At 41.9% G+C, this 18,701-nt stretch overlaps 1 protein-coding gene across 1 annotated transcript in view; it reads left to right on the forward strand.

Annotated features, from left to right (window-relative positions):
- The first annotated feature begins 1,376 nt into the window (after positions 1 to 1,376).
- Positions 1,377 to 18,701, forward strand: part of LOC141787971 (receptor-type tyrosine-protein phosphatase gamma-like) — a 613,454-nt gene continuing 596,129 nt past the window's right edge. The window contains exons 1-2 of the mRNA XM_074666742.1: positions 1,377 to 1,411; positions 6,060 to 6,649. Coding sequence (XP_074522843.1) covers positions 6,556 to 6,649 — 94 coding nt within the window. The 5' untranslated portion in view covers positions 1,377 to 1,411; positions 6,060 to 6,555. The remainder of the gene's footprint in view (positions 1,412 to 6,059; positions 6,650 to 18,701) is intronic.

Here is an 18,701-nt window from a genome sequence, read left to right on the forward strand (position 1 = left end):
TTTGAATATGAAAAAGAAAAAAAAATATTTTTTTTTTTCTGACAAAGAATCCCAATTTTGATATTGTCAAACAAAAAAATCCTGACATATATATATATATATATATATATATATATATATATATATATATATATATATATATATATATATATATATATATCAGCGGAGCATGACGCATCTCCACTGAAAACTTGCTGTTTACAGAGCAATGGTGATTGTGGCATTTTAGAAAAAATTCCACTCTGCTGGCCATTTTCAAATGTTTACCTTTTACGTAAATGCTAAAACACTGTTAACAGTTACTCTGATGCTGTGGTTCTTAGCCTTTGCGAGTCTCGACCCCCAATTTGTGTTGCAAGTGCAATGTTTCCATCACACTTAGAATTGTGAAAAACGTAAATATTCCAATAAAAAAATGGCAATGGAAACACCCAAATCTCGAAAAATGTCATATTGTCATAACAACACACCTCCCTCTTCTTCTCAGTCACAGTCCTCCCCCATAAGTCCCTAGTCCATGTCCACGTCCACACATACAGACTGGCGCATTCATAGTGTAACAACTCTGCTGTTAGTTTTATGGTCAGTGCAGAAGTTTGTGTTTTTACATTCAGTTGTGGAGGCATCCGGACGCCTGTGAGCAGGTCACAGTGCGGCCGGATGGGAGGGGCGGAGGTGTGTGTGAGTGGGAGGGCAGGTGAGCTGTAAATGATGATTTTCATTCAGTGTTTTGTTCATGCCTGTTCTGAAGTAGCGTGACTGCATCCGATAGTTTGACCAGTGAAAATGTTCACGAATCAGCAGCAATATAAGCACAGCGTCCGGATGAATGTTGCATATCATTTTTTTTTAAATTTGTATGCATTTCTAGTCGTAATGGAAACAGCAGCAAGGCTCAATCATTCTTTAACAAAACATTTTATTTCTCGAAAAGGTGTAATGGAAACGCAGCTACTGACACATTTACAGTAGTTTGTGGTTGTCGTGTGTTTGCATTAAGGTTACCACAGAGACGTGTGAAGTGCTGGTTAAATTCAAAGTACAATTCTGCCATTTGCAAAACACCAACACCAACCTGAGGAGTCCTCTCCCAGCTGTAGATGAACAGGGGAAGTCCACTGAGGTGGCATCACAGCCATATGAAATATCACTAATTAACATTTAAACCACCAAACAAGAGAGATGAGTCTTCACATGAATATGAATCCCCACTCCAAAAAAAAATATTAAATCATCTTAACAATTAAAAAAAATATTAATATATATATATATATATATTTTTTTTTTCTTTCTTACGTTGACTCCCCCCTCTGTTTCATTTCAATGGTTTGTTCCAAGAGCTTTGATTGCTGATCCAGACACCTGCTCAGGTTTTGCCACCATCCACAGCAGAGGAGACAACCAAGAAGAGGTGAGTGCTGCTAAACTATCTGATCTTTTTGATAACGCTCCAAATGTAAAATGTCAAGAAAAACAACCACTTTAAAACATTAGCTTTAAAGAAAACACTGTTTAAGAACTCATCTTGTTTTCATAAAAAACAACTTCACATGAAAGAAAGATAACTGAAACACAGTGAATCAGACAGGGTTGTTGTTACTTCGCACATTTTAAATGAACAGTAGTTCAGCATTGTTATAAGTGTTACATTTATGTTAAATTGAAATGTAATCACAAGTGTAAATGGATTACTCAGAGGCTTTCAGCTGGATAATGACTCTATGGTGGATATACTTTTGTCTCACTTTACACCAACACAAACACTCTATGGCAATATTTCACAATTGAACAAGTGTGGATGAGACCCACCAAGAGAATGTTAACAGTAAAATTAATATGACTTTAAATATGTATAACATCTAGTGCATTTCACTCCCCTTTCTTGTTTACTTACTCTGACACAGACAACAGCCAGTCTTAAAAGACAAGACCTGGAACCAGTTAGGATACAATGACTGGGTCTGATTGTGTACTGCCAAAATGAGGACATGCTTGCAAGCGAGCAGGCGAAAGTTTTAGAAGCAGGAGGGTAGAGAAAGTACTTTTTCAGATTCAGAATTCTTGTTGGACTCGTGTGCACGGCTACTCGCAAGGATCATATGTGCACTTGTGGATTTTGGCAGCGAAATGTCTGTAGTCTATACCATGTCCTGCTAGTGTCTTGGTCATGGCACCTTTGAGGACAATGACAGGAATTTTCGAAGACTATGAGCAATTCAAGGAAAGTCTTCATGGGCTTTATGAGCATCATTTCTTATATCTACGTCCGGTCCCATTTCTGTAGTTCATGAATGAAATGGTGAGCATAAACTGGCATGTGTCAAACAGTGGCCACTACATTGCAGATGCCTCTTAAACCCCACCCAGATCCAGACAATTTCTCATTTTTTTTTTGGACATATTTAAAAAAAAAAATTGTCTATCAGTGAAATTTATTCTTAACTCTGGCTTGTACATAAAAAGTGTTATGTTTTTAGGCTACATGTGCCTTTAATTGAAGAGGACAGAGCAGGAAACAGGGTGAGAGTGAGGAGTGACAAGCAGGAAAGAGGCCACAGATTGGGTTCGAGCTGGGGTCAACCACTCGAGGGCCAACACGCTAGGCCATACAGACGCACCATTAAAAGCCTTCTGGACCTTACTTTCTGTTTTATTTTATTTTATTGTTTTATTTCATTTCATTTATTTATTTTTCCTGAAACAACAAGCACTGACTACATCAAATTATAAATATTTATCTTTCTCTACCAAAACACAGGCCTATTATTTAAAAACAAAAATACCAATAATAACAGTTCTTCCATTTGGGAGTTGATGCACTTTAAGTCCAGCTGGATTTTGTCAAACCACCATCTGTTGGCATCTATCCCACAATCTACAGAGCTAATATACCAATGCATATATGGAAAGGCCTGTGAGGTATACAGGTCATATGTTACATACTGAATGTGACACATGACATCATGATACTTGCCTCAGACATCACAGCATATGTGACAGCCTCCATATTGAAGGGGGTGGGCTTGTTCAGACGGGGTCCTTGGGGCTGCACTGGAGGGGAAATGTGTCTGCAAGAACAAATAATAAAACCATCAAACAGAAATAGTAGTGGCTTGGAGCGAAGGCAGACATTTATATTTTTAGACTGTGTGAAAACTCTTTAATTGTTGCATTTTCACCCTCTAACCATGTAGTTTTTAATGCCAAGAACGGACTAACGAGTTTGCTTAACTTTTTGTTCGACACAAAGAAAGCCCCCTGTTTTTGTGGGTCTGCAGCAGCCTTGTTTGAAACGCTACACGACACTCTGTGAGCTGGCAAAGCCTTGTTGTTGTTGAAAAGCAATGAGTACATGTTTGAAGGACACTGCTCACACAAAATCAACACAATGGTTTAAAGAGAAAGGATGAGGAATCCAAACATTGGCTTCCCTCTCACAGCAAAGGTAAGGTGTACATTGGCGCATTGGTCCCCCCAAAAATTAGACCACGAAGGAGAAAAATATTTGATTTCAAAATTTTCAAGTGACGTGCTTTTATTTTGAAAGCGCAACACAGCATTTTGTCACTGGGAGGCCCTCTTTCTCATCAGCTCTGAGTGTTTGGGAGGCAGGAGACAGCAGCAGGTTGTCTTATGACAGAAAGTCTTTCAATGAGGTAAATCAGCCTGTCATGAACATGGCTTGTTTATAACGTCATGTAGTTAGTTCACAGTTAAACTCAGAAACCATGTCTTTTGAGTTCAGTCAGCTTAATCCTGGGATGGTCATTGTCCATTATTTAACTGCTAACTTTGTCAGTGTCCCCAAGTAAGGTCAGCACTAGCCAAAATGTTTTGTTTCCTCATTTCAGTACAGTGACACCACTGAAGAAAAGGCTGAAGCAGCAGCAAGGCTAAAATTGGCCACCTTTGTGCTCAGGAGCTGGGCCATAGAGGTGCATCTCTGAAGCCATTCTCTATGATAAGAAATGTAGCAGCAAAAAGGAGACAGGAAAAGCAGAGGTTGGCACAGGGCTTGAGGTGAGGTCCTAAAATAAATTAGTGAAATAATTTACCGTTAGGGTTAAGTTATGCTGTAAATAGAATTGACAGTATATGAGCTCATGTACATCCACCAATTGGTTGTTAATCGTCCTCATTCTGTATGATAAAAACCGTAATGAATGTTTTTCAGCTTTTGTAAGTCAAATGCTGATAATGTACACTACTGTATGTAATGTTGCCTGTAGTGAATAAATTAATGCTATGTAGGGACACCAAGGGCTTGAGGCAGTATGACAGATTGAGGCACACGGCAGTCTCCGGTGTAAAAAATATGAGACAATGCAGAAGTGCTAAAATCTGCTACTTAGCTTAAGGCTGGCTCCAGAAGTACCGGAAGTCACATACACACCAAGCCAAAAAAAGACGTTTTCACAGCAGAAATTAACCTATTCACAGCCTGATTCAAAAAACATCTCCTGTCTGAATTGTTAATATCACTATTGGCTCACACTTTACAGGGGGTGGAGTTTTTTTTTCTCCAACTCGGCAGTTAGAGGATATTAAGCACATGAGCTTAAGGCACAACTCATCTCACGTGACTGACGTGGAGCTGTACTCGAAGCCCCCATCACTTCCAACATGGCTGCGATAGCCAATCTGCTTCAAAAATCTGTTTCAGAAACAGATGGGTGACCAGGGAGACTTTGTCCATTATTTAACTAGAAAAACACTCAGAGAGCGCAGACTTTCACCAAACATATTGTGATTGTCACCAACACTTAAGTCCTACTTTAATGTTATACTCCCTTTCAGCAGACTGTCTGCTACAATTTGGTGTTAGTTGCAGGTTTGTACGATAATTTGTTCCCTGACAGTGTTGGAAATTATGATGACCCAGTACATATTTCATATTCTGGATCTCAGTATCCAGAATATTGTCAGGATCTGGATCGTACTTTTACATCTGTCAGAAATTATGGTGACCTTGTCTTGTATTGTTGTGCAAAGCAATCCAACCATTTATCGTAAAGTGATATACACATATGTTGAAAACAGCCCTATCTCACAATGATAAAAGATCCTTTAAAAAAAAGTGCTGGATCCAGACGGTGATCCGGATCACCTCCAAAGTTTAATCACTTCTTCCTTACCCCATTTTGTACATTTCCTGAAAATTTCATCAAGATCCGTTTGTTACTTTTGTTGTTCATAGACGAACAAACTCCCAAAACACAACCTCCTTGGTAGAGATAACTGGTCACATACACACCGAGCCAAGCCAGTAGATATTTTACAGGAGTTCACAAAAAAGTGTGAAAATGGAATTTCTTGCTTTTATCATATTGCATTGCATTGCCTTTTGTGAATGTTTTGTGGTGAAGTTAATTTATGATGCATTTCTGCTCAAACTAGTAACGCATCTGTCAGGTTTCTTTGTGCCTCCCCCCATTTCTTGGCCCTTGCCTTACAGTGATTTTGGGACTGCAGGTTCTGGCTGTTAGATTTTAGAAATGATTTAACAGAGTTGCTCAGTAAATGACAAATTGTCAAACTCTAAAAAGGCTCATTTCATGGTTTGTCTCAGCCCCTGTATCTAAAGACTCAATCCATCATTATTTATCCACACTTCTTGCTTGTCTTTTTTTGTACTGACAGGAATTAATCACCTTAGCTGTGCCAAGGCTACCTCGAGTGGAGACTACCACACCTCGGACTGCCTTAACTGATGCTTCTGATGGATTCAATAGGCCTAATAAATCATACCAGAACAGACTTCGGGGCAGGATTTCGTTTAGAACAAATTACTGTTAAAATGCTGCTGCTTTATCAGATGTGAGTCTATTTTTAAGTCATTTAAGTCAGAGCAGAAAGCAGGAGGACCGCCTGCGGAGAGCAGATCTATTACTTATTATATATATACTTATTATTATGGGACATGTGTGCTGTTAAAGTGAGCGGCTGTGCGCTCTCTCGCAGGCGCTAGGATCCAGAGGAATGACCCCCCTCTCATCACTCCCCCCACCCCATCCCTCCCTCTGTCTCCCTCTCTCTCCTTCTCTTTCTCTCTCCTCAAGACTGTTTTAAAGTCACTGCCAGACTTGGGGCTCCCACGCTACTTCCTGGGCTGACGGAGGAATGGAAAGCCTCCAGCGTCTCTTCACCACCTCTACCAACACCGACTGTCCCCTCTCTGTGTGCCCGACCAGCGCTGCTTCCAACACCGCAGCCGCAAGAGCGACGACGCGCTGTGTGGACCATCGCTGCTAGTCCGCCTCCAACCTGCTCTCCCCCCCTCGCTGCACTCACACGCTCCTCCATCACCATCTGTATCCGAGTGTTATGCTCTTATCCAGGAATATCGGGGGGATTTTGGGACTGAAAGACTCTTTCTGACTGGACCTCTAACAATTTCTCTCCGCCCTTCACCTCCTCTGTGTCCAGTCTCCGTCTGCGCTGCGTCTCCGGCGCTGCTTTTTACGCAGCGAAGGCGTCGCTGATTTGCCTTCAAAAGGGAGAAACTCAACAGTTGTTGCTGCTTTTTGTTTGCATGTCGACGTGCACATCACTACCATGTGGAGGCTACTGCAATCGTGCTGTTGCTGCTGGTGGATTTTCTCTCTGGTTTTGCCAGCCTGCGTGTTTCTCTGGGCCGACTGTCATCCTGGTAAGTTTCGTACCCATGCAAGTCAAACACTGGGATTTCTGTGGTGATCGTGTCTGTGGAGGAATACAGCTTTCACTGTGGAATTGTCAGGAGGAAGAGCAGTCTCAGATATATTGGTAGAATAAAGTCAGGGCATTGAATATCCTGTTACGGGGCACTGGCTGGATGTATTTCATGCCTTGTGACTTGACGCGCTTCCCCGGCACCGGCACGTCGGCTGCAACCTGCCAGAGAGACAAGAAGCAGTGAAAGATTTCTTTTCTGTGCAACTGAGTGACCTCTCTGAACCCTCTCATGCCAATTCAAAGCAGAACTCAATCACATCAGAGTGTAATTCCGTGACATTTTTAACACCACTCTCTGTAAAATCCTCCAATTCCTCATTTTTGCTCCTTTTAACCCTTAAATAGCAATCAGACAGGGGAGACGTTGCGATGCTGAAGGATGCTGTTATTAGAGCAGCCGGCTCGGTAGGTTGGTAGCTGGTTTCAGCGGTGTGGGTGCATTAAAACAGAGAGAAAGATGTGATGTCTTGTCAGCCGGCGGCGCGTAAGCCAAAGCCCTTATCTCACCGCCTGGAGCAAGACAGCAGGGCTGTGAAGTCTCTTCACACACGCACACACAACCCGCAAATTGCAGCTGAGGCTCAAATCCGTGCAGAGGGGGAAAGCAGACCTCGTGTGTGTGGCATGTAGATCCCTCAGAGGAGACCCACAAACAAGATCTAACTCCAGATTCTGTTTGAATGGTGGAGAGCAAAAAACGGAGCTCCATCCCTTATCCTGTCTGTCTCTAATTGGGCTAATCCTGAGCTATTATGTAACATGACTGAACTTCTGTTTTCCAGTGCACCCCTCTCATAAAAAGCCCCCTGCTGTTTCCACATCAAGCCTCAAAAGTGTAAACCGTGAGCAGCCAACACCTGAGGAGAATCAACAGCTCCTCCACTGTGGAGGATTGTTTCAAACTCCAGAACAAATTCACTCAATTTGAGTTGACCTTGACCTCCACCGACACCTTTTTCCTCCACTTGAGGAAGAATCTACACATGTCTTTCTGGCACCTTCACTGGCTGTCCAGCTCTAGAGGTCAGTTGTCTAGATCTGTGATGGTCCTAGCCACCCAAATTCTTGAATGTGAGGCGATGTATCTGAGCCGAATCCGGATCGGCATCTTATTTTTGTCAGATGGAAGTCAATCACATTCTGTCACTTGAGGTTGAAAATTTGAGACGAAAGCTATCCTTAACTACCATACTTTGATCATCTCTTTTGGAAGCATTTTACACCAAAGTTGTAGAGAAAGATGCGACTGTAACGTGGTTGTAGATCGACAGTTAGGTATTGACTGTTAAACCCTCGCAGATCTGTTAGATAAGCTCGGATGTGTAACCAAGATGACTGCATAACAATTTGAAAAAAGAGCCGCTTCACATGATGGGAACAAAAAAAAACCCTGACATCGATAGCAGTGTCAGATCGTGTACGGATATATCCCCACTTTTCATGGATCGAGCACAGTCGTCCCCACTGTGTCTCCATCCTTGATCAGAATCAGAGTGTGGAGTTAATGACTCCATTAGACCCTCTGATGGAGTTGTGGATTCTTTTTCCCATCCTCAAAAAAAAAAAAAAAAAAAAAAAGAAAAGAAAAGAAAAAGGAAAAAAGCCCAGAGTCTGAGGAGCCAGCCTGGTGTTAAAATTCAGCCAGCTTGTGTCGGAGCCCTGTAGCTGTCTATAGATATGACACGTTATCACAGAGCCGGTTAGTCAGACAGTATTAGCCTACTTTTCAGCTGCACCCAGATTAGCACTTATATTTCTTTTGAGCCTGAGAGGTTTCATGAAACTCAACACACATATAGGAGACGGAGACGGAGAGGAAGAGTGGGTGAGAATGAGAGATAAATCTGCCCTGTTGACCAGAGAACACAGTCCATGCTTAAACAAATCACTGTCAGGATTAATACGCTGTTAGGACTCAGACGTCCAGTGAGGGGGCTCTTGTTAGTCTGTGTTTTTTCACTCGCATTCTCCATTTTTCTTTATCGCACGTTCGATCTGAACACGAATCTGGAGAGAAATCAAGTCAAGTGAGCCGAGGAGTGATGGAGAGAGCTGCTGTGAGAGATGGATGGTACTGATGGAGAGATAGATGGACGGATGGAAAGAATACTCCCACAGGTTGAGGATTAATCTGTACACGTCTGGAAAAAGTCGTGTTAGGATAAAGCTTGTCTCTGTTTTTTTGCGGACTGAATCCTTCAGAAGAAAAAAATCAGAACGCAGCATCATCACATATTAGTGAAATATGTCAGTCAAGTGATAGACGGCACATTTAACAAAACTGTTGCAGTGATTTTTTTAAAGAAATCAACAAAAAAAATCCAACAATACATCTCTGTCATGTGTGGGAAATCATGCAGGCATTGTAGATGGACTCATGTGCTTAACTTCAAAAAGACAAAAAAAGTTTAATAAGCAATGAGAGAATATAGAAACTTTGTTTTCAAATCACTTCCTATGATAAAAGAAGGAATTAACAGAGGCACAAACAAATAAATTGGACAGCAGACAGACAATGCATCAATTGATTTTTGAACAGGAGACTCTGACGTGACGTCTCTCTGGAAAAGTGGCCATCGTCACTCAAACGCAAATCCCGACCCTGGACGTCAAATGCTGATAATCTCCCTCCCTTTCCACTTGACCTCCCCTCCCTCCCCCTCACCTCGGCCGCATGCCGTCATGATATCGGCTCAGAGCGAGCCCAAGGTGACAGGTTGATGTTAGCGGCTGGCATATGATGTAGAGACAGAGATGAGTGTGCTTCCTCCCCCGCTGGGTATGATCATCTGCAGGCTCTCTCAGCGGCGGCGCCACCTCACCTTCAGCCCGCTCTTCTTTTCTATTAGCGCGGCTCTTTAGGCAGGAGGAGAAAGGAGAGGATCAGCTGTCCGTGAAAACGTGTCAGCGGCGGCTCACATGTGGATGGGGATGACTCCGATCGTTGATGAAGATAATGAGTGATTGAAAGGTCATGCGAATCAGCGTCACTGATTGAGTGGACGGTTCTTTACATAGAGTGGAAATCACGAGGAGAGGGTTACAAAAGATACTTCAAGATACATTTTCACATGTATGCTCATTTGTGTTGTTTTGCATAAAACACTGGATGTCTTCTTAGTTTTCTTCATTGTTCAGTCTGTCTTTTTTTGACTCTTCGTGACGCCAATATTTTATTTCTTAAGAACCAAACCTTGCCAGTTGGATGCAGTTATTTCTACTTGTTTCAAGCAGAGTTCAGGTGATGTGTGAAATCTGGTTAACACTTTCAAAAAGTGTTGAGGGGAATCTTCTTATGATGAAAAAACTTGAGAATTTCACAAAGCAGCCAAAAGTCGACTAGCCTGTGATACATATGTATGTTTTGAAAAATAAGCAGAGGGTTAAGGCTCCTGTTCGGTCGTGTTCACAGTCTTTCAGATTAACTGCATCGCTTTTTGCACCTGCGATACAAAAATGCAGGAAGTGGTCATCTCTTTTTCCCCCATTTGTCCATCTTGAGTTAGATTTGAACCATTTACACGCGTCATCTTCCGAGACAAGCTGAGGGAACAAAAGCAGGAGCCACCGGAGAGGCAGCAGTTATTTTTCTCTCTTCATGTATACCCTGCTGATTCATAAAGCATCCAGCTCATCTTTGAAGCTGGGAGGCTATGATGCCTGCAATTACTGCCTCTGCACCAACCTGCGTCTGTTGAAGGAGCACGGGTGAGCGCTTTCTCCTCCAAGCTTTCCAGGAGCAGAGTGCATTGTTTACTCTGGAGTCCACCTTAATAATGTCATAGCTCCCTGCAGAGCAACAGCTGCAGTGATTTCACCCAGGCGTGCTGATAGAAATACAGGAAGTTTGTGCTGCGCTGTCGTGTCTGCGAGAGTGACCTGGCTGCTGCACAACACGCCCCCCAGTCGCCCACATAATGGCCAGTTTGCAGCCAAGCAAACGTGTTTTTTCCTTTTTTTTTGGGATGGAAAGCACTGAACATCACCACGGGGCGTCCGCTATAGCTGACACAGGGCATCACTTTTCCTTTTCCCGTCTGCAGCATGCGGTGTCAGCATCAAGGCATCACGCCCCTGTCACTGCGCTGCACTTCAGCCCTGGGTTAACCAAACACACAAGAGCGAGGCTGGGGGAAAAAAAAAAAAGGAAAAGAAGAAAGACAGACAGAAGAGACAGGGGAAGAAAGAGATGTTTGGCCTTCAATCTGTCGCATTTTGCTGTGAAAAATGAATGGGCTCTGTCGCTCCTGGCTGCGAGGAGAAAACAGAACAGTCATTGTAATCTCACAACAAGCGCCTGAGCTAGCACATCATTTCACCCCTACAAACATGCTCGCCCCTCCTTCCATCTATCTCTGTCTCCCCCTTACCCCTCGTGCTCTAATCCAGCATATTTTGCCGTCTGTTACAGCGTCCGTGCACGAACAGGTGCACCTCTCCCGATGAAGAGAGTTGGTTAACCATTCAAAGCAGGCCTCTCTGTTACAAAGCTTTTCTCTTAGCCCTTTTGTCACAGCGATAAGAGGGAAGGTTGACATTTAGGGACAGGATTGGATATGCTTCGTGGCCCTCGGTTGCCAACATTATCATCATCATCATCATCATCATCTCGGTGCTCACCAAGCTATTATCTGCCCTCCTCTGTGGCTGGAAAAACGCTTGCACGTCGGCTCACAGTTCACTTTATCTGTGAGCGCGAGGCCAGCCGACGCCACCCCGGCTCTTCTTAATAGATTGATTTCAAAGATATGGTGCCATGTTTGTTTGTGTGTGTGTGTGTGTGTGTATGTGTGTGTGTGTGTAAGAAGCAGAGGGGGTGGGCGAGGTGGTGTCAGGCAGTTATCCGTGTAGGATGCTGCTTTGGTATCTGTCGGCTTGTCATTAGGAGGAAGCTGAGCGAGAGGAGGATCGGGAGCCAGATAACTATTGAAAAAAGAAAACATCCCTTCTGTTGTGCTATCGATTTTTAGCAGGAAATGATGCCGCTTTGTTGCACAAAGAAGGAAACTCAAGATAAATGGGTCCGATAATGATAACAATAGTAATGATGATATTAAGTGCAGAGGCGCTAATGATATCACAGAGATATGATGCGTGGAGCAGAGCACGGAGCATCGCCTTTTGTTGTTGTCTTTTTTTTTTCTCCTTGTGCTCATCTTTTTTTTTTCCTCCTTGCATCTAATAATCTCACGCAGCTTGAAATGGGGAATACTAAGAAAGTCAGAGCAGCCTGGCCTTCATCTCTTGCCGTGCCCCATCGCTCCTAGACTTAATGGGCTGCTAGAAATAAAGGCGAACACTACAACCACTATTTTCCTGCTCCTCTACCTCTCCATTGTTCCACTTCATTGTTTTAATCAAGTCCACTCCTGGATTAAGAGAGGGGGAGGAAGGTGCATCCTGAATTGCTGCTCAGTCAGACCTGTGAGATCATCTCTTCCAAAGGCATCAGCCGTCTTCTTTTCATTTCCGTCCCTTCTCACTTTTCCCGCTCCGTTCATCCTGCTCTCTAAGTCTCTCCTCGCTTCAGGCATGGTTTCATGTTGGCTGCCATATGTTCCGTTTCCCTCTGCCATTCCCACCATCGTCCTTCTGACGCAGGCATTTCGTTCACATGTCTGAGATCTGCCATCAAACGCACTTTGAAGCAGTTTCTGCTGCCGCCCCAGTTGCATTGTCTTTGAAGGAAAACGGTAACGGCTCATTCTGCGAGGCTTATGTGAGGGATTTGTGACCATCAATGAGTTTGATGTTACTCTGAGCTCTGTATCTGGGCCGACTAGAAAAAATACCTTTACTCTTTGTTTTAAAAAATTCTCGTGGACACATCTGGCTGATGGGGCTTTCTTTTCTCTGCACCAGGAATTTCAGTCTAGTTTCTGCTCTTTTTCTTTCCAGATTCTTGACAAAAATGAGACTTTATGGCTGAAAACAGATCTCTGCTGTGGCCTGAAAATGCGTGAGAGGGAGTGTTTCTAACACAGTGACTAAACAGATTACTCTTTGTTTCTTTCTCTATCCCCTGTACTACTGTACTCTCCAAGTAAAGGCATAAAATCCACCAAAAACTAATATGTAAGAAAATGAAAGCAGATTTTGTGCTAACAGAGAAACATGAAACTGATATGATAGTCACTTTTGGGGAGAGCAGAAATGTTATGGGACAACTTATTTAAGTAACAGTGAGTAATGGTGAAGAAGCAAGATCGTGAGCGCTGCCGGCAAAAAAAAAAAAAAAAAAAAAAAAAGAATAAATAAATAAATGGCCAATCAGCCTTCAGTTTTTTTTGCCAATTAATAAACAAATCAGGATTCAAATTGTATTTTGAATGAATCATCTTCATCCAGCCCATACGTTTGTTACTCTTAACATTCACAGCAAAATTAAACAGCTCATTTCAGGAAGCATCATCATCATTTGTTTCTGTGTATCCAACCCAGCAGTAGACAGACAATGTTTAAGCAGATAAATACTCTTTAGGTTGGAAAACATGACACAACAAGTTAAGAGTGAGGAGTGACGTCAAGGAAAGAGGCCACAGGTTAGTTTCCAAACCAGAGCCACCCTTTCATTCGGAGCGGCACGTAAACTACTGAGCCATACTGGCACCCTGATATTTGCTTTTAATTTCTGAAATTATGCAACGGGAAAATGCAACAAGGTTGTTGAACTCTGTAGCTCTGGAAATGAAAGTTTTACAGCATGAAACAAATGAGGTGAATTCCCCATCTGCACCTCCATCACTGTTACCGATAAAGCTGCTGTGATGCTGTAGCTCTAACTGGTCAGTGATGGAGAGTTGATACTCCATGAAAATAAAAGTGTTGCCAAGGCTAAGGGTTGTTGGTTTTGTAAAGGAAGTGGGTGCAGTCAATGCAAGAAATGACTATCAGTGCTTACGTTGTGCTGCAGGTGTGGACTCTTTCTGGCTCCGTATGATTTACCCATTTAGACCATTTAGAGTGGATGAAACATTTATGCGTATACATACGGTTCAGACTGGATGTAAGGTGTAGGTAGTTCCACAAAGGGTCTTCCATCTCAGTGGTCAGAAAGCTGTTAGTAAAAAGAAATAAAAATTAACACCAATCATCCACTTCTTCCACGTGAATTAAAAAAAAAAAAAATCAGGCATGCAGGTCATTCCTCCCACGTGTTTTTCAGCCAATCCCAGCGCATTTCATGCATCATGTGTCTCGAAAATGATGACACCATCTGAACTGACTTACAAGTAGCATGCAGCCTTAAGGCTTCCTCAAGGTAGCTAAGTTGCACACTTTTACTTTCAACTCCTAGCATGCTGTTCATCTATGCCACGACAAGAGAAGCTTAACTCATTGGCTGCCATGGATGTCTATAGACATCAGTTTGATTACAACCATTGACAGAGTCAATTAAATTTTTCTGTGGGGGAGGCGTGGTCGAGTGGAGCTTTTCAATCAATATTAGGCTTGTAAATTACTGTAGGTGGCAGCGGTGCTCCCTCTGGATGAGATGACGGACGCAAGTTTTTTGGAAGTTGGATGAAAAGTAGGGATGTTTGCTACCACTTTTTTTTTTTTTTTTTTTTTCAGACTGATACCAGTACGAGTACTCTTTCTTGAGTACTCACCAATACCAAGTACTCGGTATTTGATCCATCAAATTTTAATAACACTGACAGATCATTTTGAACAAAAAGAGCACAGTTGCTCTGCCATTAAGTGCAAAATAAAACACAAACGACTCTCTGAGTTTACAATTTTTTTTTTAGTTAATTAACAAAAGTGCAAAATAAAACTAACAACCGTCAGAGTTTAAGTATTTTTTTTTAAAGTAAACTGAAGCGCAAAATAAAACAGTTTAACTTTTAACTCTCCCTGGTTCATTCATGTTGCCTGAACAGGACCTGACATATTTGCCGTGATGTCAAACTGCAACAATATAGCACCAACTACTGGCGAGGAGGACTTACTCCACATAAGATTTTTTTTTTCTTGAGTATCAGCAGCTGTCATGAGTGCTGATACCATGAAAAAAAGGCTGGTATTGGCCCAATACCGGATATAAGTACTTGCTCATTGCTAATAAAAGGTATTGCTCAAATCTGCAGCTCTCCCAGCAGAGGGCGCTCATGCTGTGCATTTAAAAAAAAACAAGAACATTTCCCGTGTTGAGCTAACAGAAAATAGAAGTTATTGTGATTAAAGCAAAATAAGTGAAATTTGTGACAATGAACAGATATGACAAATGAACTCAACATTTCTGCATTGTGTCCTTTATTATCAAAGTTCATGACTAGATAGTTTAAATTTATTACTTATCCTTTTTTAACAAATTTGATTCGGCTTGTAGTATGTACGTATGGCTTCACTTTGGCGTCCATGAAGAATACATTTCCCAGCTGATTCTGCGTTCTTTAATGTTTTACACCAAATAAAGAGACTGTCTACCACAGCCACCATTGTTAGAAACCCTCTTCTCTTCTTTTGTCTTCTCTCCGTTTTGGTAAACCAATAACTGCTGCAAGGTGCCCTGGCAGGCTAAGGTTGCGTGAACAGAGAAATATAACATTGAGGGGGGAGAAAAAAACAAAGAGAAAAGAGGAGGACTTGGGAGACAGCTCGAGATGCTGATGAGAGCCGAGAGGTGTACGCAGCCAAGCCCCCTTTTTTCTTTTCATTTTGCTAAGCACGATGCCAGGGGAGCTTCTGTGTCACCGTGCAGGGCTGCTGAGTGTTAAAAGGAGCTTAGACTGACAGGCTGTCGGCCGGCGCGGAGCCTGACGAGCCTAACCGATGGCGACACTAAACAAACACGGCGAGGTGAGGCGAGGGGAGAGGGGGATAAGATGAGAAAACAAATGGACATGATGAAAGCCAAAGAAAAGAGTTTGTGGTGCACCTGTCCCCCCACATCGACACTTGTGACTCCACTAGTGCTTTTGGAAGCAGCGAGATGCAATTTGACGGGATATTCCTGACAGAGGGGCGGCAGACGGTTGCCAGGTGGTGGTTATTCTGACCACGGGCCCTCCTCTCCCCTCTGTGCTGCCACCTTGGCACGTCAGGACTTTTAGACACTTTGTGTTCTTTTGTCAGGCTTGATAGGTGGCCATTCACTCTGGAGCTGTGACAGCTCTCCAATACACTGGTGAAAGGTGTAGATGGGTGTTCCTGCCATTTCCCAGAATGCTTTCTCATTTTGAATGGCGAAATGCACTTCACTCGACTTCCATCAGTCATCCCTGCTGACAGAGGAATGGAAGCAGCTGCTTTCTCCCAGAGAAAGGTGAAAGAAATGTCACCATGGTGCTATGATATTTAGTGCGCCGGTTAGAGAGCGGTCCTCATGTTTTACTCAGCACTTTAGTAAAATTTTCACTCAGTGCTTCCCAGACGCTCTGCTTTTAACTTCTCGTCTTTGGTTGGCTTTTTAATCCCCGTGTAGCTCCCAGTTTTTGGTTATTACCAAGTTATGTTTTCAGGTTTCGTTTTTATTCTATTCCTACTTCTTCTGTTGAATTTTTTTTCGTCACTTTTCTATTTTTCCCCTTTTCCTCAGCTGTCTTTCCACGCTGGTTGTTTTATTCTTGATCTTCCAGCTTTCCTAGATTGTCCTTTTGTTTGTTTCATTCCTTGTCTGTGCCCTTTCCTTTCTTTTTGTTTATCTCTTTAATCCTAGCTTTGCTTCTTTTATTTATTTCCCTTTCTCATTCCTTTTTTCTTCTCTTTCCTTTTATCCCCTTTTTAATATTTACATTTTTTGCATTGAAATTTTTCAAATCTTTTTCTCATTTCGTTGCTTAAAATTTTCCTGCAATTTTTCTTACCTCCTCCTCTCGTCTTGTTTCCTTCTCTTCTCCTGTTTTCCCTTCCTTTTTTCATTCATACAGCAATATTTGCCGCTTGTCTGAGTTCCTCCCCTCTCCCCTTACAGTGACTTCTTACTGTCACCACGGGTTATTATTCCCAACACCGCCCAAACTAATGACCATAAAGTTTAATCCCATTATTCACCAGGATGGAAAAATGTATGTGCATGCAACACACACACACACACGCGCAGAGCTTATTTTACAGTTGTTAAGTGCCCACATTGTAGCAGTTGCAATAAAAGTCATTAATAAATTAAGCAATAAAAAACACGGATTGAGGCTGAATCTTAAAGTTGATACAAAGTGTTGAGGACACAGAAGGACACCCTTTCATATTTCCTTCCTGGCTCTTAATGACAAAATAAACAGGATATTATCGTTTTATGAAGATAAACGGACGCTTTTGGCAGAGATGCAGACACTGAGAGGACAGCAAGCTGTAGCTATTTACGGCCTGGATCTTATTTTGTAATGTTGGCCATCATTTCCGTCAGTGATAATCATCTTTTTCCCAGTGGGTTAATTGCTGAGATCTGGCTGCTGTAAGAAAGCAATAAAAAAAGAAGCCCCTCAGGAAATAAGACATTCACTGCTTTTAAACAAACACTGGAAAGCCGAGGATTCAAGTTCAAGACCAGTGTCATATTTTCAAGGGGACCACACTCACAGAAATAATTTGTCTGAACAGTGTTGACAAAGCGTTTCTTTGGTGTCAAATTTGAGTTGAAAAGGTGCGTGCTGAAAAGAAGAGGAAGGTGTTAAATCTGGTTGAAGAGTTTTTTAATTTATTGTGAAGCACTTTTGATATTAACAAAGATTTGTGGGGTGTATGTGTAGACTTCATGCTTTTTGGCATCACAATTACTCAAAGTAAGTTAATTATTGGTCCCTTTTTTTGTGCTGGTCAGATGTTGTGTTGAAGCTGTAGTGAAGCTTTAGCCAGGCTGGAGTTATGCTTAATGGTTACTGATATACTGTATGGTTCTTACTTATTCAACACTCATTAAATTAGTAAGTGCTGTTCAAAAAACATTATCCTCTGACCTGTTTGAAGCAGACGTTCAAGCTCCTGTGTTAGACTTCCTTTATTATTAGATCCTGTGTCGAGAAATTCATCAGGTTTCATCTAAAATCTTCCATCATGTTTGTCTTTCATTTGGAGCAAAAACTTTAGAATGAACTGACTGAAGTTTCTCACTTGGTTTTTGAACTGTCGCACACTACGACTGTGTAGAAGAACGGCAGCAATGTGAACTTGTGTGATCACATACGTCCCCTTCAATGAGGCAGATCACAGTCCACCTTGATTCACACTTTCTGTCCGTGGTTTTATCTGACCAGTAAAACTAAATATGTAACACACTGATATTACATACAGTAGCCTGACTTTGGCAAATCAAAGATTGTATCAAAAAGTGTTTTAAAACATTATATTGGAAACATGAGGAGGGACAGAAACAGACATGTTCCAATTACAAGTCTCAGGATCTGCAGTCTAAGGTGAGCCTGGCTACACGCTGCTGCACTTTGCATCTTGCACATATATTTGAACAGGCAATATGCAAATTCAGTAATTTTGACTTCCAAATCAAAAATGTACATTCATGAAATAAAAAAAAATAAAAAAACTGAAAGTACAGACCTGACCAATTAAAACTGGAAAGATTTAATCAGTATTTGCTCATATTACTCTTAATGACCCTGATCACTCAGACTGCTCTACTACTCAGATGTAAACAAGCACAGTAGCTTATTGACATTGTTTTCCCATGGACTCTTTTCACTGTCTTTTATAAAATGAGTTTTGTTTATCACATCTCAGGACTTGTCTGAATTTAAATTTCTGCCTGAGACTGAGAAATTAGTTGGTCTTAAAAACCCTTAACAACAAACCAAAGATCTGTAGCCCAAAGCCAAAATGCAAACTCAGTATTAATTTAGTGCATGTCCTCTTGTCATTGCATTATCCAATGATCTCAGTGCTTGCCATTGATTTGTTTGACTTGCTTTGTTGTTGCGTGCATGAAATGGTACAAATGCTCTGGAAATTAAAAGTATAACTAATCTTGTGTTTGATTGGGAGTTACTGAAGTTCAGTTGACACATGACGGTCTTCCAATCTCAGGAGGT

This window comes from Halichoeres trimaculatus, unplaced genomic scaffold, assembly GCF_033239565.1.
Source record: "Halichoeres trimaculatus isolate MK-OKI-2021-1 unplaced genomic scaffold, fHalTri1.1 fHalTri1_scaffold_1, whole genome shotgun sequence".
Lineage (NCBI taxonomy): Eukaryota > Metazoa > Chordata > Actinopteri > Labriformes > Labridae > Halichoeres > Halichoeres trimaculatus.